This window comes from Triplophysa dalaica, chromosome 2, assembly GCF_015846415.1.
Source record: "Triplophysa dalaica isolate WHDGS20190420 chromosome 2, ASM1584641v1, whole genome shotgun sequence".
NCBI classification, from domain to species: Eukaryota; Metazoa; Chordata; class Actinopteri; order Cypriniformes; family Nemacheilidae; genus Triplophysa; species Triplophysa dalaica.
The window spans coordinates 2,226,331-2,250,447 of record NC_079543.1 but is presented as its reverse complement, the minus strand read 5'-3'; the positions used below and the strand labels follow the sequence as shown (position 1 = coordinate 2,250,447).

General features: G+C 38.4%; 2 protein-coding genes and 1 long non-coding RNA gene across 3 annotated transcripts; 1 reads left to right on the top strand and 2 right to left on the bottom strand.

Annotated features, from left to right (window-relative positions):
* Positions 1-238: 238 nt before the first annotated feature.
* LOC130438430 (uncharacterized) lies at positions 239-7,145 on the bottom strand. Its single transcript, XR_008909333.1, has 3 exons — positions 7,066-7,145; positions 6,765-6,810; positions 239-337 (listed from the first exon to the last, which is right to left on the bottom strand). It is a non-coding gene; the product is annotated as an uncharacterized LOC130438430 (long non-coding RNA).
* A 239-nt stretch (positions 7,146-7,384) lies between these two features.
* LOC130435854 (B-cell receptor CD22-like) lies at positions 7,385-8,693 on the bottom strand. Its single transcript, XM_056766710.1, has 4 exons — positions 8,633-8,693; positions 8,063-8,395; positions 7,740-7,982; positions 7,385-7,662 (listed from the first exon to the last, which is right to left on the bottom strand). The coding sequence occupies exons 1-4, from the start codon at positions 8,691-8,693 to the stop codon at positions 7,385-7,387; spliced, it is 915 nt and encodes a 304-aa protein (XP_056622688.1).
* An 8,705-nt stretch (positions 8,694-17,398) lies between these two features.
* On the top strand, positions 17,399-20,686 carry tspan34a (tetraspanin 34a). The gene is made up of 8 exons (XM_056769794.1): positions 17,399-17,457; positions 18,812-18,880; positions 19,016-19,231; positions 19,316-19,390; positions 19,500-19,607; positions 19,687-19,818; positions 20,132-20,224; positions 20,367-20,686. The coding sequence occupies exons 2-8, from the start codon at positions 18,824-18,826 to the stop codon at positions 20,415-20,417; spliced, it is 732 nt and encodes a 243-aa protein (XP_056625772.1). The 5' UTR covers positions 17,399-17,457; positions 18,812-18,823; the 3' UTR covers positions 20,418-20,686.
* Positions 20,687-24,117: the final 3,431 nt, after the last annotated feature.

The following is a 24,117-nucleotide window of genomic DNA, read 5'->3' as shown; positions in this document are numbered from 1 at the left end:
AGCATCAGATCTGTCAAATAAAATACATGAGACATATGAGATAAACAAACACAACACTACAACTCAAGCAACAATGGAGTTGATAATACATTTGTAAGGATGCATAGATGCTTGTTAAACTCTTTCTGTTTTATTATTTTCTGAATGTGTGAAAGATTAATCACCTCTCAGACGCATCGAGCTGTTGAACTGCAGAATTCTCATAGACGTCTTCAGTCTCTTCTGATGTCTTCATGTCTTTGAATCTTAGATGCCGGACAGTTGCGTACTGGATCTCTTCAGGATCTCTGGATTCAGACCCTGAGACTCTCGCTGTTACAGTGGAATATATAATATCCTACAATGAGAGAAAGCAAAATACTGAATTACAACTTGTTATAATTATGTATTACACGGCTCATTGGAATGCTTGATTCTGATTGGCCAGTCACGATTTTTGCAGGTTAATTATTCCCAGATAACAACCTCACAAAACTCATAACACAAGCTAACTCGGATGCAGCAAATCATTTTAACAAAATATTCTTGACAAATTAAATATATTCAATAGTCTATTATAAACATATATGACATTATCTTTACAAAATATTAAATCAAATTGCCTGTTTGTGACGTTTGAACGTCGTTTCTTACCTAAAAACCAAAAGTACTGGATTTTCCTCACGGAAGGAAATATTTCATATTTCATGTCCATTTGTTTCCCCTGTATCAGGTAGCCGTGTAAACAGTTAGATAATGAACAAGCAGCCGGCTATTATTGCGAAATAATAGCGAAATAATATTAGTTCTGCGATACCGGCTGCCTGTAGATTATCCCTTACTTAATGTATGCACTCAAAAAATATATTTCTTGATGCGGTTCACTATACTTGAACAAATTACTTTCATTTAACACAATTGTAAAGGTTTCCAGCTCAAACTTGCACTAAAAAAATAAGCTCTTTGGTTTAACATGATTCAATCATGCACAGTAAACTCAACATGAATTTAACATGTAGAAAGAACATGAATGAAACATGTAAGCTCAAAATGAAATTAACATGTTAAGTGAACATGACTGAATCAAGTAAACTTAATAAGATACTCTGCTGCACAATTCCTAAAACAGACATCACAAAAACTTTTTAAAATGCCAACACAACAGAATACTAAACTGTAATACCCTGTTAGTAAGCAACCATTTAATCAATGTTCAAAAATGTTAATGGCTTGAATAACCTTTGCACCAGCAATTCATGTAGAAAAAATGTAGTTTCATCAAGTCATTATTGTGATCAGTATTTGATTTAGTAGGGACCTTGATGAAGTCAGCTCCTCAATTTCTCTTTCAATGCTTGTGAATGTTTTTCATGTAATCATATGTAAAGCATAAAGAAAGTGATCTATCACAACAGGACCGGTATAGTTGTTTGGTTTATTTTGTGGATTATATACGGTGGCCGCTAGGTGTCATAAGAAAACACATGTAAACCCAAAAAAACACAAGCAAATTCAGAAAGCATCTCCATTAGTTTGGCGACACATGCCCCGCAAATACTCGCAACACAAACAAACACAGAATCGCGTTGCAAGCTGCACAGACAACCACGGAAGTGTTTCCGGGGGACGGCAAAAACTGATGTTCCTGATTGGGACGCGCTTCATTTTGACTGTTCAAATTCATAAGTGGGGTTTTCAGCAACATTGAAGGTAATTTCTTTATAACTTTATTTTAACTTTCTTAACTTACGTCCGCAGGATATTATTAGCCTGTCGATTTGAACAGTTTAACAAAAACTATGAGATGTAGTAGCTGCTCGACTTACTTAAACAAGTGTCACTATAAAAAAAATTGAAGGTTTAAAAAAATGATTAAAAACTTGTCAACTCATTCTAGTCGACATAGTCAATGTGGCTGACAACTCCACTAACGAATTTGAAAAGTCAAAATGAAGCGCATCCCAATCAGGTACATCAGTTTTTGGGGTCCCCCGGGAACACTTCCGTTGTCGTCCGTGCAGCTTGCAACACGTTTCTGTTTTTGTTTGTGTTGCGAGTATTTGCATCACGTTTCTGTGTTTGTTTGTGTTGCGAGAATGTGCAGCACGTTTCTGTGTCTGTTTGTCTTGCGAGTATTTGCATCACGTTTCTGTTTTTGTTTGTGTTGCGAGTATTTGCAGCACGTTTCTGTGTTTGTTTGTGTTTCGAGTATTTGCATCACGTTTCTGTTTTTGTTTGTGTTGCGAGAATTTGCAGCACGTTTCTGTTTTTGTTTGTGTTGCGAGTATTTGCAGCACGTTTCTGGGTTTGTTTGTGTTGCGATAATTTGCAGCACGTTTCTGGGTTTGTTTGTGTTGCGAGTATTTGCATCACGTTTCTGTGTTTGTTTGTGTTTCGAGTATTTGCAGCACGTTTCTGGGTTTGTTTTTGTCGCGAGAATTTGCAGCCCTTTTCTATGTTAATTTGTGTTGCGACTATTTGCAGCGCGTTTCTGTGTTTGTTTGTCTTTCGAGTATTTGCATCACGTTTCTGTTTGTATTTGTGTTGCGAGTATTTGCAGAATGTTTCTGTGTTTGTTTGTGTTGCGAGAATTTGCAGCACGTTTCTGTGTTTGTTTGTGTTTCGAGACTTTGCAGCACGTTTCTGGGTTTGTTTGTGTTGCGAGAATTTTGCAGCACGTTTCTGGGTTTGTTTGTGTTTCGAGTCTTTGCAGCACGTTTCTGGGTTTGTTTTTGTTGCGAGAATTTTCAGCACGTTTCTGGGTTTGTTTTTGTTGCGAGTATTTGCAGCACGTTTCTGTGTTTGTTTGTGTTGTGAGTATTTGCAGCACGTTTCTGTGTTTGTTTGTGTTGCGAGTATTTGCAGCCCTTTTCTATGTTTGTTTGTGTTGCGACTATTTGCAGCGCGTTTCTGTGTTTGTTTGTCTTTCGAGTATTTGCATCACGTTTCTGTTTGTGTTTGTGTTGCGAGTATTTGCAGAATGTTTCTGTGTTTGTTTGTGTTGCGAGAATTTGCAGCACGTTTCTGTGTTTGTTTGTGTTTCGAGTCTTTGCAGCACGTTTCTGGGTTTGTTTTTGTTGCGAGAATTTTCAGCACGTTTCTGGGTTTGTTTTTGTTGCGAGTATTTGCAGCACGTTTCTGTGTTTGTTTGTGTTGTGAGTATTTGCAGCACGTTTCTGTGTTTGTTTGTGTTGCGAGTATTTGCAGCCCTTTTCTATGTTTGTTTGTGTTGCGAGAATTTGCAGCACGTTTCTGTGTTTGTTTGTGTTTCGAGACTTTGCAGCACGTTTCTGGGTTTGTTTGTGTTGCGAGAATTTTGCAGCACGTTTCTGGGTTTGTTTGTGTTGCGAGTATTTGCAGCCCTTTTCTATGTTTGTTTGTGTTGCGACTATTTGCAGCGCGTTTCTGTGTTTGTTTGTCTTTCGAGTATTTGCATCACGTTTCTGTTTGTGTTTGTGTTGCGAGTATTTGCAGAATGTTTCTGTGTTTGTTTGTGTTGCGAGAATTTGCAGCACGTTTCTGTGTTTGTTTGTGTTTCGAGTCTTTGCAGCACGTTTCTGGGTTTGTTTTTGTTGCGAGAATTTTCAGCACGTTTCTGGGTTTGTTTTTGTTGCGAGTATTTGCAGCACGTTTCTGTGTTTGTTTGTGTTGTGAGTATTTGCAGCACGTTTCTGTGTTTGTTTGTGTTGCGAGTATTTGCAGCCCTTTTCTATGTTTGTTTGTGTTGCGAGTATTTGCAGCCCTTTTCTATGTTTGTTTGTGTTGCGACTATTTGCAGCGCGTTTCTGTGTTTGTTTGTGTTTCGAGTATTTGCATCACGTTTCTGTTTGTGTTTGTGTTGCGAGTATTTGCAGCACGTTTCTGTGTTTGTTTGTGTTTGGAGTCTTTGCAGCACGTTTCTGGGTTTGTTTGTGTTGCGAGAATTTGCAGCACGTTTCTGGGTTTGTTTGTGTTGCGAGTATTTGCAGCGCGTTTCTGTGTTTGTTTGTCTTTCGAGTATTTGCATCACGTTTCTGTTTGTGTTTGTGTTGCGAGTATTTGCAGAATGTTTCTGTGTTTGTTTGTGTTGCGAGAATTTGCAGCATGTTTCGGTGTTTGTTTGTGTTTCAAGTCTTTGCAGCACGTTTCGGTGTTTGTTTGTGTTTCGAGTCTTTGCAGCACGTTTCTGGGTTTGTTTTTGTTGCGAGTATATGCAGCACGTTTCTGTGTTTGTTTGTGTTGCGAGTATTTGCAGTCCTTTTCTATGTTTGTTTGTGTTGCGAGTATTTGCAGTCCTTTTCTATGTTTGTTTTTGTTGCGAGTCTTTGCAGCACGTTTCTGTGTTTGTTTGTGTTGCGAGAATTTGCAGCACGTTTCTGTGTTTGTTTGTGTTTCGAGTCTTTGCAGCACGTTTCTGGGTTTGTTTGTGTTGCGAGTATTTGCAGCCCTTTTCTATGTTTGTGTATGTATTGCGACTATTTGCAGCGCGTTTCTGTGTTTGTTTGTGTTTCGAGTATTTGCATCACGTTTCTGTTTGTTTGTGTTGCGAGTATTTGCAGAATGTTTCTGTGTTTGTTTGTGTTGCGAGAATTTGCAGCACGTTTCTGTGTTTGTTTGTGTTTCGAGTCTTTGCAGCACGTTTCTGGGTTTGTTTTTGTTGCGAGAATTTTCAGCACGTTTCTGGGTTTGTTTTTGTTGCGAGTATTTGCAGCACGTTTCTGTGTTTGTTTGTGTTGTGAGTATTTGCAGAATGTTTCTGTTTGTGTTTGTGTTGCGAGTATTTGCAGAATGTTTCTGTGTTTGTTTGTGTTGCGAGAATTTGCAGCATGTTTCGGTGTTTGTTTGTGTTTCGAGTCTTTGCAGCACGTTTCGGTGTTTGTTTGTGTTTCGAGTCTTTGCAGCACGTTTCTGGGTTTGTTTTTGTTGCGAGTATATGCAGCACGTTTCTGTGTTTGTTTGTGTTGCGAGTATTTGCAGTCCTTTTCTATGTTTGTTTGTGTTGCGAGTATTTGCAGTCCTTTTCTATGTTTGTTTTTGTTGCGAGTCTTTGCAGCACGTTTCTGTGTTTGTTTGTGTTGCGAGAATTTGCAGCACGTTTCTGTGTTTGTTTGTGTTTCGAGTCTTTGCAGCACGTTTCTGGGTTTGTTTGTGTTGCGAGTATTTGCAGCCCTTTTCTATGTTTGTGTATGTATTGCGACTATTTGCAGCGCGTTTCTGTGTTTGTTTGTGTTTCGAGTATTTGCATCACGTTTCTGTTTGTTTGTGTTGCGAGTATTTGCAGAATGTTTCTGTGTTTGTTTGTGTTGCGAGAATTTGCAGCACGTTTCTGTGTTTGTTTGTGTTTCGAGTCTTTGCAGCACGTTTCTGGGTTTGTTTGTGTTGCGAGTATTTGCAGCCCTTTTCTATGTTTGTTTGCTTTTCTATTCTTCTTGTCTAACTGATTCAGAAATGTAACAGTGTTGTGAAGATCATTTATTCTGTTAATTGTTAATAACGCTGCTTTTATCTCTTCAAACTGTATCAAAACTCTGCATTCAAATATCTATAACAGAACATACTCAAAATTACTTTAAAGGACAGCATAGTGATTAAATGACTCTTACTTTCTGACCGTGGGGGTTCTAAATTCTCTTCGCTACAGCAAATGTGTATTATTTCACATCGACAGCTGAAGTAAACTTAATTATAAAACTAAAGAGTCAAGAGCCCAACTGAAGCAAACACTGTTCACAATAATGGTGATGTGTTCTTCTTCATGTTCATTTCATGTTGAGGTTACTTGATTCATTCATGTTCTTGCTACATGTTCATTTCATGTTTAGAAAACATCACTCAAACATGTGGAATAGAGATGCGCGGATAAGCTAAAATGTCACTTGCATCCGCTGCTTCAAATAAATTTTCCACCCGCCTGCATGTATAATTTTCTCTGATATAGATATTCGCACCCGACCTGGACCCGGTCGTCACTTTAATTACTCAGTAAATTTTCTAGTACTGTCTTTGTTCTTAAATGCTTAAATCTAATATTTCGATTAAGCACATATATGATGTACCATATTAGAGGTACCAGTCTTATGGCTTTAATATACATACAGTGCCTCACAGTCGTTGCATATTACATACCCAGATCACATATTTCACTAAAACGCTCCCACACGGTACTTTTCTTTCCTACCTTTTGTTTTGTTTTTAATTCTCCCTTTTTAAATTTCTCTCGGATCTGTTTTGCCTCCATTTCTGCTTTAAGAAATAGACCGTCCTCTACCGCTGCCACGCGCGCATTTCTTTTAAATTACTGCAAATTAGCGCCTGATGAAAATGCATTTAAAACTTATTGATATTTTTGAGAAATGTTGTTAATATTGTATATAATATCATCCACCCGCTACCCACCCGCAATTAATCAGAATGTCTTTTTTTATTACCCGACCCACGGATCATCCGCAGCACCTGCTGATTTAACCGCCATGCACGAATTGCTAAAATGGAATCACTGAACATGATTGAATCATGTTAAACCAAAGTGCCATTTTTTTGAGTGTGCATGAGATATACTGTGTGTCCTGTACAAGGTGCAGCTCAAGGGAGACTTTTTTTAACTTAAAGATTGTACAAATGACACAGATATAAACTATATAGAAAAAACAAATAAATTATAATTTCCCAACTTCAAAAGAAAATAGAATAAAGGGCCTATAAATCAGTTTGACTAGTGATATGTAAACATCAAAACAAAATAAAATTGAAGTGGCAACAGATAAGCTGCTTCTGCTGCTATGGTCATTTTTTAATATATTGTTCACCTGCTTTTGTCTGATGTCATCAGGCCTGTGTTTGCGCTTCCTGTAACTAAACAGATTTATTAAAGTTGAATTAAATTCAGTCTGGTATAAAGCATATTGATACATGTAGATTTAAGTATATCTGCATACAAAACTTATTTTAAACATATTAACATGTATATGTTCACATTTTGTAAAATCATTATTTCTGCTGCTGTTGAGAGAAACGAATACCGAAGCGAACCTCAGTAATCTGTTTGTTTTCAGCAAAGCTCAATAGATCCAGTTTGTTCTGTTGTGATAGTTTTGTGAATAAACTCACCACACAAACACAACGATGAGAATGAAGATTAAACCTCCACATCCAGTCGCAACGCCAGCAACCACATTTCCTTCTACAACATGAAAAATGGTCAGATGTTATGAAGTTAAAGTGATGCTGATGTATATTTAAGCATATATTTATTACACCACATAATTCCCTCTACCAAAAAACTGAACATGCAGCTCTTAAGCCAAATATATAAATTGTGTCTAGAATGCTCTGTGATAATCACTGTAAATGCGGCACATTTCCCCATAATAAAAGATTTCAAGGGGGAAAATGGTTACAGATGACTTACAAATCGAAAAACATTGATTCACCGATTCTCACCTTTAACAGTGAGTGAAACAGCATCTGATCTCTGACATCCAACTTCATTCTGAGCCACACAATAAAACCATCCACTGAGACTTGAATTAAAGTTACTGATGCTGAACGTCTGTCCAGATCCAACAGATGATGTTTGATTCTCTTTAAACCAGCTGTAGTTGTGAACAGGTGGATTTGATTCACTGCTGCAGGTCAGATTCACTGAATCACCCTCCACTATTACACAAGAAGAACTGATGGAGATCACAGGTTTATCTGGAGGATCTATTGAGAGATTATATTCAGTATATCAGTGATAAATCATCTTAAGTGAATAATGAAATAATTGAGAGTGAACTTACAGATGACATTGAGACGTCGAGGAGGTGATGTGAGATTGTGTCCCTGTACAGCACATCTATAGTCTCCTGCATTCTCTCTTCTAACTGACGGCAGGATGAGTTTCTTGTTTGTGTCATTTAATGTCTGTGTGTTTCTAAACCAGATGAATGTTGATGTGTCAGTCAGACTGCATCTGCTTTTACATGTCAGATTCACTGAATGTCCCTCGTTCACTCTCTCACCTTCAGACTCCACCTGAAGATCTGAACACAACACAACACTGATCCTCCTCATGTCATTCAACACATCACATTATTATCATCAAACACTCATTCACTCTCACCTGTGACATTAAGAGTCACTCCAGGTTTACCGATCCATTTATTTTTATCAGTGATGAATCTGAAATAGTACTTGTGTGAATCTGTGTGTCTCACATCAGTCAGTCTGACGCTGCAGTCGTGCTGTTTATCTCCCAGATACTGAATCCTCTCACTGTATTTAGAGTCATTAAACAGATTTGGAGGATCAGGACTGTCAATGTTGGTCCAGAACACTTCTGTGATGATATGGTCAGTAGGGTATTTATAAGTGCAGTTTATTGTCACTGTTGAGTCCTTTAGTGCACAGATGTGTGAAGAGCTGTAAGTCACACCCCAATCATCAGCACTATAAACTCCTGAAAGAGACAAAAGCAGCAGTTTCTGAGAATACTACACAGTTCTGATAAAAGTGTGAAGATATTTTTCTAACAGTTGTGGTTTGAGAGTGTTGAAGAAAAGTAAAACTGAACAACTGTTGCACGACAGACAGAAAACACAAACTCAATGATGACTACTGAACAAATACTAAAGAGATGATAAAGATGTGTTGATCACACGACTGAAGTGATGATGTGACATCAGTTACTCACCTTGAATCATGAGCAGAAGAATCAGAGGAAGAGGAGGAGCCATTCTGACTGACATCACCATAGCAGCAACACAACCAGTCAACACTCAGTCACTGTTACATTAAAAATGATGATTTGACAAACTTTATATAGGATCATTTGTATATAAAACATTATGATGCAAACAGCTGTTCTGATCTGGGTTACAAAACATCAAATCCATGATACATCACGTCAGGCACTATATTCATGAGTAGTTCACACATAACACAAGAACATTTTATGGTCAAGTTTTCAAAAGTATTCAACATACAGTGTTATTCAGTGTTTGTGTTCTTGTAGTTCAATTGATAAAGGATTGTGCTAGCGACACAAAGATTATGTGTTCAATCCCAGGTAAAGCACATACTGATAAAAATCAATTATGGACTGAATGCGCTATTCATAAAACTAAGAGTCTGCCAATTCTCTAAATGTATATAAACAGTTGTCACATGCGACATTGATAATTATGTTGTATTTGGTTTTGATCATAAAATGACTGAATGTAACTGATGGCTGTCGCACTGACTGTTCACTTTTTTATCTTTACAGATACTGTTTAAAAACCAGAGGTCTGACAGACTTTAGTTACATGTGACATAATGCAGGACCAAGAATATAGTAAAATATTTTATATCTAAACATTTGAGTGCTGTAACTATTTAAAGACAGGTTCTTCAAAAGATTACAGATAATATATCTAGATTAAGACATCGGATGACAAAAAATATATTTGGCATATACAATTGAAAATACTTGAAAATGTTGCTCTTACCTATTTCACAAGCGCTCAATGCCAGTGCAAACTCTATATGAGTAAAATAAGAAAATGTCCACAAGTTCAGCCTCACATCACGTGATTAACACATATTTCCAACCGAAGTGTTATTTCTGCTTTTTTCAAGAAAGTTATGATGTTTGCACAGGCAACAATTGTCTCTGTGGCCATCTGAGACAGAAAACTGCTGTTTCTTGCCAGCACCACGCGATCCTGTAGATTCATCCTCTTCTACAATATTAGGAAAATTTGACCTTTCCTATCAGAGCATCCTATGCAAGTCCTTTTCCAGGCTCTTGTTATGTCCAGACTGGACTATTGCAATGCAGTACTGGCTGGACTTCCAACTTGCACAACGAAACCTCTACAGGTAATCCAGAATGCAGTTATCTTCAATGAACCGAAGAGAGCACACGTCACTCCACTCTTCAGTGAGTTACATTGACTCCCTTTAGACGCTCGCATCAAATTCAAGACTCTGCTCTTGGCCTACAAGACCACCACTGGCTGGACACCCACTTATCTTCACCAGCAAATGCAGATTTATGTATCCGCCAGATCCCTACGCTCTGCAAACTAATGATGCATTGTAGTGCCATCCCAAAAAGGTAAAAAAATCACTCTCACATACCTCACATGGATCGGTTCCACATCTTTAAGAATAGGCTGATAACACATCTCTTACGTCAACACATCTCTTCCGTCAACACCTGATCGATCAGTTCTGATGTACTCTTTCTATCAAAAACAATCCTTGGCTCTGTATACTGGGGTGGGCTATATGAGACCAGTTCTATTGCACTGTTGTCCTCATGTTGTTCCAATTACTTCAATTGTTTACCTAATTTGTATATTGTGTTTTGGAATAAAGCGTCTGCTAAATGACAAGTGTAAGTGTAATTTACTTTAGCAATAATGTTTTTCCAACAAGCATCTCTGCTGACATAATATGAAAATCTTTTTTCTTTACAACTCTCAGTGTCAATAGGGGGCAAAATCTGTCTGGGTATAAGCATTTTTCTAAATATTGTTTTCTGTATTCATCTGAATAAAGAAATGTATACAGATTTGGAACAACTCGAAGGTGAGTAAAAAATGAGATGATACTATTTGGGTGAAGTATCCCTTTAAATGGAAAAACAATGAGTAAATATAGCTGCAGGCAGCAATTACAGGGTCAAGCCCAACCACGGCCCAAACCTTGAACCTTTAGCCAAAAAAGCGTGAACGGCAAATTTTGCGGAGTTTGTTTGATTATGCATTAAATTCTGCGATCACAAAATCCTGCAGGGTCAGATTAATGTGAATTGAATACCATTATATTGATTGGCGTAGGATGGCGGTGCGTGAACATCGCGAGGCTCAGCGTCTCTCCAGTTTTAGCAATTATATAGTGTTTTTCTTGCTCATCTCGGGCCTGTTCGTTCAGAACAGTTGTGCATTCACATCGTACACCCGGCATGAGCTTTTGGATATCGGTTTGCGCATTCCCGGAAGTTATATCAGCAACATTCAACTCGTTCCTGAGATCGCCCAAACACCCGATGCTACGCACCCCACACGGCCGGGCGGAAGTGCTCGCCGGCGGCGTCGAGATTGTAAACAAAGGCGGGTGAAGTGTGGAGGGCTAAGAGCTAGGCTAAAGCTAACACCACACTGGCTCTCTTTACCCAGCATTTTCCTTGCTAATGTACGATCATTAGTGAACAAAATGGATGAGATTCGACTTCGCATCATCAACAACAAAAGACTTTTGAACTGCAATGTCATAATCTTCACGGAAACATGGCTACACAGCGGTTTATCGGACAACGCTATTGAGTTAGCGGGCTACAACACACACCGCGCGGATAGAATGGCAGAGGAATCCGGTAAGACAAGAGGAGGTGGATTGTGCATTTATGTCAATAAAGCTTGGTGCACGAACTCTGTTATTGTCGGGAGACACTGCTCGGCTAACCTTGAGTTTCTCATGGTTAAATGTAGACCGTTTTATCTGCCACGGGAATTCACTTCCACCATTATGATGGTAGCTTATATTCCACCAGATGCTGATGCCAAGCTTGCTATGAAAGAACTTCATGCAGCCATCAGTAAACAACAGACTGCTCACCCGGAGGCTGCATTTATTGTTGCGGGAGATTTTAATCACTCCACCAGCATGTTTCCTGCCACACAAGAGGAAACAAAACTTTGGATCATGTCTATACAAACACGGCTGACGCTTACACCGCGACCCCCCTCCCCCACCTGGGTCAATCTGATCACCTTTCTTTGTTCCTCACCCCCAAGTATTCACCTCTCATTAATCGTGTGAAGCCATCAGTGAAGACCATCAAGGTGTGGCCTGCGGGGGCAGACTTAACACTCCAGGAAAGGTTTCTACACACAGACTGGAGTATGTTTTCTTCTCAGGCCACCAGTGGCTCTCACACGGACATAGACACCTACACCTCCTCTGTATTGGACTACATCAATACCACCATTGATAGTGTCACAGATCAAAAGCAGATCACCATATACCCGAATCAGAAGCCATGGATGAACAAGGAAGTGCGCCTCCTGTTGAAAGCACGCAACACCGCCTTCAGATCAGGTGATGCACAGGCCTATAGTACTTCCAGGGCAAATCTGAAGAGCGGCATCAAAAAGGCCAAGCACTGCTACAAGTTGAAGCTAGAGGAGCATTTTACCAATTCTGACGCTCGACGCATGTGGCAGGGCATCCAGGCCATTAGTGACTATAAACCCAACCACTCCATCCCCATAGCCACAGATGCTGCCTTTCTGAACGAGCTTAATGACTTTTATGCACGCTTTGAGAGAGACAATAAGGAACCCGCCACCAGGCTCACACCTTCTATTGACCACCCAATCATCACACTAAGCTCCACAGATGTTTACACTGCACTAAGCCTCCATTGTGCCCATTCCAAAAAATTCCAGCCTGACATGCCTGAATGACTACCGCCCTGTAGCACTCACACCCATTGTTATGAAGTGCTTTGAGCGGCTGGTCCTGTCACAAGACTCTTTACCATCCACACTGGACGCATACCAATTTGCCTACCATAGCAACAGGAGCACAGATTATGCGGTGTCCATGGCGCTGCACTCGGTGCTCACACATCTGGATAATAAGGACACTTATGCACGCATGCTGTTTGTAGACTTCAGCTCTGCATTCAATACCGTCATCCCTTCCAAGCTAATCATCAAACTTGGAAACCTAGGCATTAACAATTCAACCTGCAACTGGATTATGGACTTCCTGACGAACAGGCCTCAGATTGTTAGGTTAGGCCACATCTGCTCCACCACCATCACCCTCAACACTGGTGTACCACAGGGATGCGTACTGAGCCCCTTTCTCTACTCCCTTTTCACACTCGACTGCAGGCCTGTGAATGGAACTAACTCCTTCATCAAGTTCGCAGACGATACAACAGTGATTGGTCTCATCAGCAACAACGATGAGACTGCTTACAGGGAGGAGGTACAGCACCTGGCCACATGGTGCTCAAACAACAACCTGCTCCTTAACACCTCCAAGACAAAGGATATCATTGTGGACTTCAGGAAGGCGAAAGGAGGCACACTCGACCCCATCCACATTAACGGGATGGCTGTTGAATGTGTTTCCAGTTTTAAGTTCCTTGGGACCCATATTTCGGAGGACCTGTCCTGGACCACCAACACCTCATGCCTGGTCAAGAAGGCTCACCAGCGTCTCTTCTTTCTGAGGACACTGAAGAAGAACCAACTGTCTTCAACTATCCTGGAGAACTTCTATCGCTGCACGATAGAGAGCATCCTGACCAACTGTGCCACAGTCTGGTACGGTTCTGTTGCTGAGCGCAAGGCACTGCAGCAGGTGGTGAAAACAGCCCAGCGCATCACAGGGACTACACTCTCTTCCATTGAGGACATCCAAAAGAAACGCTGTCTGCGTCAAGCTCGCAGCATTCTCAAGGACTCCTCTCACCCCGCTCACAGACTGTTTACTCTCCTGCCTTCCGGTAGGCGCTTCAGGTGCCTCCGGACAAGAACCAGCAGACTAGGAAACAGCTTTTTTACCAGAGCTGTTTCATTATTGAACTCTGCTCCCCACTGATTCCACTACCCCTCATAACTTTAACTGTAATGCTGCTATTACATTGTTTACATTGCACTACATGGCTAACATGCATGACTTAACTGTACACACCAGTACTTCATGTTATCTGCTCTACCGGACTGTTTACACACACATAGCATCATTTGCACTCTATACTGCTCACTTGCACACCAGGAATATTACACTGAATGCTCATTTGCACTAATGGACTACTCTCATAACTGCATTACCTCACCTACTGCACTGTAACTTTCATAACTGCATTAGCTCATCTACTGCACTGTAACTTCAATAACTGCACTAACTCATCTACTGCACTGTAACTTCAATAACTGCACTAACTCATGTATTGCACTATAACTTCAATAACTGCATTAACTCATGTACTGCACCGTACTTGTAATAACCGCATTAACTCATCTACAGCACTGTAACTTTATTGCTAATGTCTGTAACTAATGCACACTCAAGTCACTTGCACTATTGTATAGTCTATATTGTTATCTGTTCATAACCACCTGTACATTGATGCTCACAGTATATAGCCTTCTGTTTATATTGTTCATAGTACATACCGCTGTCATATTATCATAGTACATGGCCATTGTATAGTATTTTCCTAATATTGTATTCTGTATTTATTCACACTGTATATCCTGCACTTGCTAATTGCACTTCTGGGTAGACCTAAACTACATTTCGTTACACTGTACTTGTATATGTGTAATGACAATAAAGTTGAATCTAATTTAATCTAATTTCTTCATATGTTATAAGCATTTTAATAAATTTCAATATATTTATTGGCCTATTACTTTACAAGTCATCTCAGAACTTGACCTTGATGAAACTTGCCTTGCAAGTTTCGTAGTGATACATTATTGCGTTCTTAAAAAAAATATTTTATTGCAAAATTCAAAATGGGCGCCGTCCACAATGGACGACTGAGGAAAATTGGGTATAGTTTGACTCCCCATACCTAAAGGAATCAACTCTTATGGAGTGAAGTTTGAGGAGGTTTTTTCGAAAAAAAATTAAATGGTGGGGGATTTTGACAGAAATCGACGTCATACATAGTGCATTCTGATCACAAAAGTGACATACGAATCATACGGTTCAATAGTTATAGGCAAAACATATGTGGAAGTTTGTACTGTTGGTGACGCATTGGAGTTTGGGTTAGAGGCTCCAAATTTGCCATGGAAACATTTCAGAGTCAGACTCAGAGCCTTGAGGGACCTCTCATAAGCTCTAAAGTAGTGAACTTGGAGGGTCCCCTGATTTTTCATTAAAACTAGACAACTAAAAGCACAAAGTTATTTGTTTTGGCAAATTATCATTATCACCATAAAGGTAAAATGTAATTTTTAATCTGAAAAATCCATGCATGATCAAGCGCTCCACACAGTGTGCAATGAAGACATGTACACAGATTTCTCTGCAAGACACTGGCTACGTGCGGATCCTCTCATATTGAAAGTGTTTATCAAAAAAAATTCAGTTAGCCTTGGATAATTTTGATATTCAAGTCTTTCTTTATGTATGATGTTATCTTACATTGTCAAAGCAGATCTTACATGCAACTGAGCCACTTAAGGGACATAAAGGTGGTGGAAAATAGGAAATGGAGTGAAAATATTTTAAATATTTTGCTCTCCCCAACATTGCGTTCATTTGCAAAACTTTTGCGTTTCCCAAAGAATATTTTTTATTCCCTCAGAAAACGCATTCATCAGAGTAGGTCTGTGCACGATTAACCGAAATATATATATCACATGATTTATGCACAGCTTGTGAGTGAAGTACGGTACAATAATGCTGCACCCGAAAGCCAGAGGACACTCTCGTGCAGAAACTCCAAATACGCACTGCAGAAGAAGACCATAACACACGTAGTTCTAGGAAATGCCTAAGGACCTGTGTATATCACTGTTCCTCAAGCCGCCTCAGGTGTTTTCATGATAATAAATTATATTTATAACGATCATGTTTGACGTGTGTTTCTTTTTTAAATGCATGTTATAGACAACTCAAACTTGCGCAGCATTTCCTACTGATCCCAGTACCGTGCTTCACGGACAAGCTACGAAAAAAATATTATCGATGCCTTGCATAATCGCAGCCAGCTTGATTTCAGCATGATTTACTGGCAATCTCGATGAATCGTGCACAGTCCTACATCAGAGATTATTTGCACTCCCTTCTGCAAATATGAGCTTTGACTTTGACGAGAAGGCAACCCTTCTGCTTTTGTCCAAAGTAATCACATTTGCTTTTCTTTTTCTGCATTGGTTCATATGGATTATTTTCGTATAGGCTGCTTGATCTACATTATCAGGAGATGAATAACGTTTAAAACGCTCATACTCTTCTGCATGAGGTGAAACATCCTCTCCCTCACTGGCTCCAATGATAACATTTCCAAAAAAGGGAACAGCGCCGCATTACAATAATATAAAGAACAAGAATCAAAGGACAAGAAAATTAAAATAAAAGGACAGGAAACTCTCAATTAGTAAGAAAAATGTTATCATACATTTTGAAAAACTTGTTATTCTTATTTCTATAAAAACATTTTTAAAAAAGATTTTACAATGAGTGAAATCTCAGCAAGAAATACACCAATCCTGGGCAAAATCTTAAATAAAAAATCTAGGCTACAATGAAAATATAACAATTAACAGTAAGATCGATTGCATGGTCGCTGTAAAAAACAAAGAAATATGTATTTTAATCCCTCCCTCATGTGGATCTCTTTTAATGGATTATCAACATGTTAAGGACTTGTATGCGTGTGATGTGGTCAAATAACAACAATGATCCAAACTATCATGTGATTGATGCTTGTACTGGCAGCTCTGTCGTATTTGTTTTTTGAGGACTGTTAGGGGACCCCCAAGAGCCTTGATACAATTCAAACACTGGACTGTCCTCTATATGTGTGCCAAATTGCACAACTTTCCCATGTAAGTTTCTATAGGCTGCCAAGACTTCCATGGCAGAAGAAGCAGAATAATAAGAAGACTAAAGGAAGCAATATGTGCGTACTCCACTTTGTGTCTTAACCCCTAATAAACAAGGTTTCACTACGAACGTGCAACAGTTTATTGTGCTGGTTAGGCCTAGGATTAATAATCATCCCATAGTCCATAAATCAACATAAACTTGCCATTCGTGCTGCGGTTTCGGTAAACAAATATTAATATTAGGTTAGAATCGTATATTGTTGCTATAATGCATATTTTGCAACTGGCGATCAACTCACTTCGACTAAATCAACTTTCCACATAAAATTTCCACGATTGTTTTTAATTTTAAACAAAAGTAAAATGATTCACATTTGAGAATCACACTCTTAATGTCAGCCATAATCCAGAAAGGTTTTCTTTATGGTATACATTTAATTATGAAAACACATGGAAACACAACATTTTTGAATATTTTATTGAACTGTATTTAAAAATGTGACACATAAAAGACAATATTGTTTCCCATATGGAACAAAGATAAGAAATATGTGCCTTATTTTTTTTTCCAGAATTTGTCAGCTCCAATGACTGCAGTTTTTTGTATTGTTTTTGGAACTTAAGTTACTTCATTATTGATCCCCCTAGTAAACTTATTCTCCTCATTCAAAGTAGCCTAAATGGTATTATATATTTCTATGTAATGTAATAAATACTGTTAATATTTTAAAAGTTGATTATCCAAAATGTAATGTTCAGTTGACTTCTGTTGAAACATATCACGTCATTAAAGCCCAAGTTGAACTTTGTACAAAGGAAATAATTTAAGAAAAAACAAATGATGTGTGTTGGCGTCTAAGCTCCGCCCCCCAGCATAAATTTTAGTTCAGAGGTTCTTTCTATTTCAGACTCATCTTACACATCATCAGTCACCTGTGGACAGGTAAGACTTCATTTTGTATAAACATCATGACTCTTGGTTAAATATTTGATATTTTTTGGGTTACGTAATAATAATATTTTACCAACAAAGACACAGGTTTTCAGAAGAGAGACATATTGTCCTTTTATTTACAGGAATGATAGGATTATTTTTAACATCAAATTAACTTAATTCAGTACTGTTTTTATTGGCAGGTTTAAACATTTTTCATAAGATTATTTTAAAAGAGACATTCGCTATTTCTTGTTCCAGTGGTTGACTGTTTGCCAGTTAGAGATTAGCTGAGTTTTAAGACAACTTCTTTGTGTATTCTTCAAATTTTCAAACGCCATCAAAGCGTTGATTCAAATGTTTAACATCTTCTGTGTTGCAATTCAAAGTCTTGAAATCATTCAATGTTTATGGGATGATGACGTACAGTTATTACCAAGCATTCTACTAGTTTACTTCCTTACAAATCAGTGACGTTATCCTTCAGAGAAGATGATGATAAATCACAAATGGACTTTACCCTGGGCGGTCTATGATAAGAGTTCACAGCTTCTGTAGAAATAAATAAATCAATAGTGTGTTTATGTATTAATTTGCCTCCGTGCGTCATTGTGATGGCACGTGACACTCATTTATGACTGAAAATGAGGATGGCCATAAAACTGATAAAGGCTGCTGGTCCAGTTACATAAACTTACATAACAGCATCTTAACATCTCGTCTCACTCACTAGCAGTCAGTTAAGTCTAATCAGTCTTAATTTTTATATTTTAATTACATCAATCAACTTTTTATGTGACTGATTTAGAGAAGGTGTGACCGGTCTTAAAGAAAAAAAATGAGATGACTAACTTCTTGTACTTGTCTAATGCAAGCGGCCCCTGGTCTTTATCTGTTTCAGACAGTTTTGATAAACAAAAGATGGCAAACATTAAACTGAAGACACAGATCTTTTATTATATAAGAATAAAGATGATTTTAAATGATGGAATACAAAATGAGTCAGTGTGACATTTTTTGAGCAAATCAAACTGGCATTTGTAACTTTTGTCTCGCTGTCGCCATCTGTGTTTAAAACATGAAACTGCATCTTATTTAGCTTTATAAGAATTAAAAAGTTTCTTGTGTCATATTGGTCAGCTCAAATTGTAAATCATTATTACAAGATTACTGTTGTGAATTGGGGGAAGGAGACAGTTTTGAGCACTGTTTTTGGGTTGTTGGATCAAAACTGATTTTTCACTAATGAAAAATTGCAGCTTCAAGTTTCGTGAGAATATTTTAAACGATTATGTTTTCTATTTAAATCAACATCCATTTTAATGATTTTAACATGTATAAACAAAAAGTTTTTTTTTTTCAGGAATCGACCAAAATGGGTTGCAATGGGTTTCTTAAAGTCATGATGTTTGTCTTCAATGGCCTCATCTTTGTAAGGAAGAAGGCTTCTGCTTTTAGACACACATCTGCAATTGACATATTAAAAGAAATATTATTAACAGTTTTATAATATAACTTTCTTATATATATATTATCATATATTATTATCTTCTCTGTCTCCTTGCAGTTGGCAGGTGCCGCGATACTTGCGTTGGGAATCTGGGTGAAGGTGGATAAGATCTCTCTTCTGGGTTTTTTGGATCACATTGATGATGCTCCACCTGAGCTCGCACAGCTGACCAATGTGGGATACCTGCTGATCGCAGTGGGTGTGTTCCTCGCTCTCGTGGGTTTCCTTGGATGCTGTGGGGCGATGCAGGAGAACAGGTGTATGCTTCTCTCTGTGAGTGCTGCCCGTCATTGAACATATTTAGATTTCAGTCTCATAGAGAAATGGAAACACAAGACTGTATTTGTTTGTTTTCAGTTCTTCATCATTGTTCTCATCATCTTCATCGTGGAGGTGGCAGCGGCTGTGGTGCTCTTTATCTTTGAGCCTTTGGTACAATTGTTTGTCATCACTTGATATGGATTCAGTCATCATTTAATAGAGAACCTTCACTAAGCGACAACCACACACATCTTGTTACATGTTCGATATATTGTTCCAGGCTGCGAAATTACTGGAGGACGTTGGACAGAAAGTTTCTAGAAGCCTCAGGGATAAATATGGAGAGGAAGAGAGTTTCACCGCTGTCTGGAATAACACTATGAATGAGGTACAACACCACCGGCTTTTGATTCATAGTCTACATGTGAAGGATTGCTGATAACCGTCGTGTTTGTGTGTGTCTCTAGCTGAACTGCTGTGGATATTACAACTACTCTGACTTCACCGCATCTCAGTTTGTTAATAAAACCTCTTTATATCCTGAGACATGTTGCTTGACAAATGTGACAACCTGTGATGAGAATTCAGTCCAGAACTTGGTAAGAGGTTATTTCTCATCCTCAGTTTCCTCAGAGACTTTTATTTTCTGGAGACCAGATAATACATTAATCATATTACCAATACAGATAAAGTTCACCCCAAAACAAACATTTTCATCATGTATTCTCCCTAATGTGGTTATAAACCTGTACATGAGTCTTTCTTCAGTGGAACACAAAAGAAGTATTCTTTCTTTGAGAGCCGCTTTGGATAAAATGATTAAATGTGAATACTAATAAATATATATATACATTTACATACCTATCATTTCATAGAGTATTGTGTGATGTTTGCTGTCTGCTGTTCTTGTAGCCCAGGCTGGGCTGTTTCCAGGCGTTTGTCAATCTGATTGAGGAAAATGCAGTTTTGCTGGCGGGTGTCGCTATAGGCATCGCTGCTTTAGAGGTAAATATTCTCATTTTCAGTTTGAGAAATTGTGTGATGTACATCAGATATTATAAATGGTCAGGATGTAATGTAACCAGCATGTAAATGTTAAATATAACTATTGTGTTGTATTGTAAATAAGAGTTTTATTTCCTGACAGATTGCAGCCATGACCGTCTCCATGATTCTCTACAGGAATGTAGGAAAATGAGCAAAACAAGTTAAGCAGATATCTGTATCAAAATCTCAGCACCTCTTTAATGATATTAATATTAAATCTACTAGACAAATGGAAACAGTGGGTTATAATGAAAAAAGAGACACGGGTGAGGAAGTCTACATAATAAAAGTCACCCAAACTAAACAAATCTTGTGTGGAACATTGCAACATCAACAGAACAGAAGAGCAACGTGTCTTTAATAATAAACATTCCAAATGCTTATTATTACTCTCAATGAATGTTATAAACTGTCTCTTTAAAAAACTGTGATACATAAAGTTTTCTTAAACTCTTTTAATTGTGTGTTTCTTTCTATCAATGATAAAAATGTATATGACATCAGTAACCAATCAGTCTTTTGATTCTATGTACAAATCATGGCCGTGAAATGTGGTTAACATTATTTTTAATAGTTCAAAATTGTATAACTTACATTTTTTTTGTATGTATATCGTGGTCATCTGAATCTTACCTATAGAGTTGTATTGTTCACTTCGTATCTTCGAAGAGGATTTAGTTTGACCACATTTATAAAAGACACCAATGGCCTGTATCATGAAGCGAGGTGAACAAACACTGATTTGCAGAGTAAGTTTTGAGTTTATGAAACCAGACATACACAACCTGGTCTTGCTAAGGGTCAGCTAGCAATTCACTTTTTAGTTAAAGATGAACAGATCATTATGAAAAATGTCATGTATAAAAGTCACCCAAACTAAACAACCAAAAGGTTAATCTTTAAATTTTATTAAGTTTTCTTGAATACATTTTTTGTATCTGTATTGTGGTCCTCTAATGCAATATAACACATGTACATTCAAAGATTCAAAGACATATCTGTATGTCTACATGACTGAACATGACACTTCTGAACCCAGAAGAGAAACGCTGGTTTTTGGACCGAGTGTTATTCCAGTTCCCAGGATCTTTGCCTCGAATCCATCTGCACCAACAGATACCCCCGTATCCACTCCGAGCCCCACCTTCACACCAAGCGGACCGGCGTTGGCGGATGCGCTTGCAAGCTCAGCTCGAGCCATCGCTCCGACTCCAACTACATTTGCTTCAGCACCGGCTGAGGCGTTTGGACCTTTAGCTTCTGCATCAAATACACTGAATTCAGCACGAGCTCGACCCACTCCTGCTTCACAATGAGCTCCAGCTTTGGGGAGTCTCTTTCCTGGCTCATCCTCGAAAGCTACTGCATGTGTTCCACATCGAGCATATGTTTCTTCTGTGTATGCGTCTCCTGGTCTGTCAAATGTGTCGATGACGCCAATGACATTCAGAGCGTTAATATTAGCTGATGCTAGTTGCATCCTTGGTCCATCTGCAGATCACAGCAAGTACTTAATTTAAACTTAATGTCATCGCTGTTAAACCATCCATTACTCTTAGGGCTGGTTTAAACCTATAGTCCTAGACTAGATTAAATGTTCGAGGTGTCTTAATCGAAAACAACTTGCACTGACATATCTCAAAATATATCAGGGTCAATGTTTTGCCTCAAGATGTCACCAGTTATGGGTTTTTTTTGTATGTTTTTTAAAACGATTTAAATATCCTAATTTAACCAGAGCCTAGTCCAGGTTAAATATAATCCCTGTCCGGTAAACTGGCCCTTAGTTTATATATCTATAGCTTATCAATCACTTTCTATACATCCTTTTTATCTAAATTGAAGCCTGTACATCATTTAAGACTTTGGGCCCTATTTTAACGATCTGAAACGCAAGTGTCAAAGCGCAAGTAACTTTGTGGGCGGGTCTCGGCGCTGTTGCTATTTTCCCGGCGGGATAAATGGCTCTTGCGCCCGGCGCAAATCTAAAATGGGTTGGTCTGAAGTGGCTTCATTATTCATAGGTGTGGTTTGGGCGTAACGTGAAATAAACCAATCAGAGCGTCATCCAACATTCCCTTTAAAAGCAGGTGCGCAAGTTCCATTATGGATTGCTATTATTATGGCGTATTTACCAGGCGCAAAAATATGAGCACGCTCAATTTAACTGGTCAGTTGAAGACTAAGGTTTTTAATGTACTTACATTATGGTAAAGGTGATTTCACAGTCTTTTTTTTTCAGTCTTTCAGTTTTTTCAGTTTTTCAGTCGATTTTTTTTCCTGGTTCTTGACGGACAAACCAATTTGTCAGATGTCCTTATATATATATATGTCTTATTGCCACTATTGGGCAAACAGGTCTGATCCTTAATTACTACAATTAGCCTGAATAATTTGTAAGCTAGATTTATGCCTATTTTTTCACATCTTCGTGGCACACCACAATGAATTCCGTCATCTCATGTGTTAATATTTTTTTAGTTTAACAATTTATGATTTGCAAAAATAACTGTTGTATCTGTGCAGATTACATGAGCAAAGTGTATGCGCGTTGTGCACGCTATACATTATGGTCGAGCATGCGCCCTTAAAATAGCATAATGAACAACGCGCAACGCGCCACTGACTTTAGACTAGGTTTTTTCTGGTCAGTGGCGCAATTGTTTAATGGAACAGCAAAATAGCACCAGGGATTGTTTGCGCCGGAACACGCATCCTTTTTTGCGCTGAACCGCCCAGGGAGCGCAAGTTCATTCACTAGTTTAGCGACGTGCTTCTGTGGAGGGAAAAGCACGCTTTGCGCGGGTGCAAAATAGGAATGAAACATGCGTCGGTGTACAAAGTCAATTGCGCTGGGTGCAAGATAGGACCCTTTGTGTTTTCAGATCAACTTCTCTTGACTAAATTTCTCTAAAGATCTCACTGCCACACATGAAAGACATTTCATGTCAGTTGTTATTCCACTTTGTTCCCCATACTGAGCGATAAATTATTATTAGTCAAACTAATACAGGCACTTAAATGTAGCACTTTAACAAATGTAAAAGGATTAATATAAATTATTTAAAGGATTAAATAATTATACTCACTTTCTTGCCTCCTTGCAGCCATTTAACCTGGATAGTATATGAAATATCTCTGTGTTGGCAAAATCTGGACTGAAGTCGAGTTACACTCCTACAGTGTCTGTTTTCTTTTAAGAGTGTTTATCAATGAGTATGGGTTTTTGTAACATCAAGACTAAACCGAAACTAGGAATGGGGGGTTTCCCGGGGCATGGTTTTATGGTTTACAAGAAATCCCATCCTTTACTGTAACTATTAATTTGTGTTTATGTCTTAGCTGAATGGGGAAGTTACACAATACGACCATAAAGTGTAATACTGACATGTTTATGTTTTGCCCATACACGTTCAAAAGAGATTTAGTTTCGCTTGAGCTCTCTCGTCTTTATTCTAGCAGAATAGTTTCCTTTCATTTCTGCCGCGTCTACAACATCAACCAACAGCACTGCAGGGTTTTAAACGAAGCTTATTGAATTAAGGAAGCGATGGTGGTCCGCGTATCATCTGATCATTTGATTATTCCAATACAACAAACGGGAAAAGAAAAAAACTGTCGATATTTCGTTTTTCCGTTTTTCTGTATGCACAACTTTTTTTAAAAACGATGGTTTTCTTCTTATTTCATCTTAAAACGGGAAATCCAATAAATGCATAAACCAAAACTGTTTTTTCAGTTTGGGGTAATTTCGCACGGACTTCTGGTCGTGCACGCTTTGCGCATGCGCGTTATGTTAGCGCGGCATCACGCTCTTCACGAATGAGATCGACCAGTTATAATTAACATGT

Bases quoted from the DNA above. Each gene is read 5' to 3' on its own strand.
- LOC130435854 (XM_056766710.1), bottom strand. From the start codon at position 8,693: ATGGTGATGTCAGTCAGAATGGCTCCTCCTCTTCCTCTGATTCTTCTG. The intron at 8,396-8,632 runs GTGAGTAACTGA...CTCTTTCAGGAG, and splicing joins TCTTCTGCTCATGATTCAAG to TTTATAGTGCTGATGATTGG. The intron at 7,663-7,739 runs GTAAGTTCACTC...ATCTCTCAATAG, and splicing joins TCGACGTCTCAATGTCATCT to ATCCTCCAGATAAACCTGTG.
- tspan34a (XM_056769794.1), top strand. From the start codon at position 18,824: ATGGGTTGCAATGGGTTTCTTAAAGTCATGATGTTTGTCTTCAATGGC. The intron at 19,391-19,499 runs GTACAATTGTTT...ATATTGTTCCAG, and splicing joins TCTTTATCTTTGAGCCTTTG to GCTGCGAAATTACTGGAGGA. The intron at 19,819-20,131 runs GTAAGAGGTTAT...CTGTTCTTGTAG, and splicing joins AGAATTCAGTCCAGAACTTG to CCCAGGCTGGGCTGTTTCCA.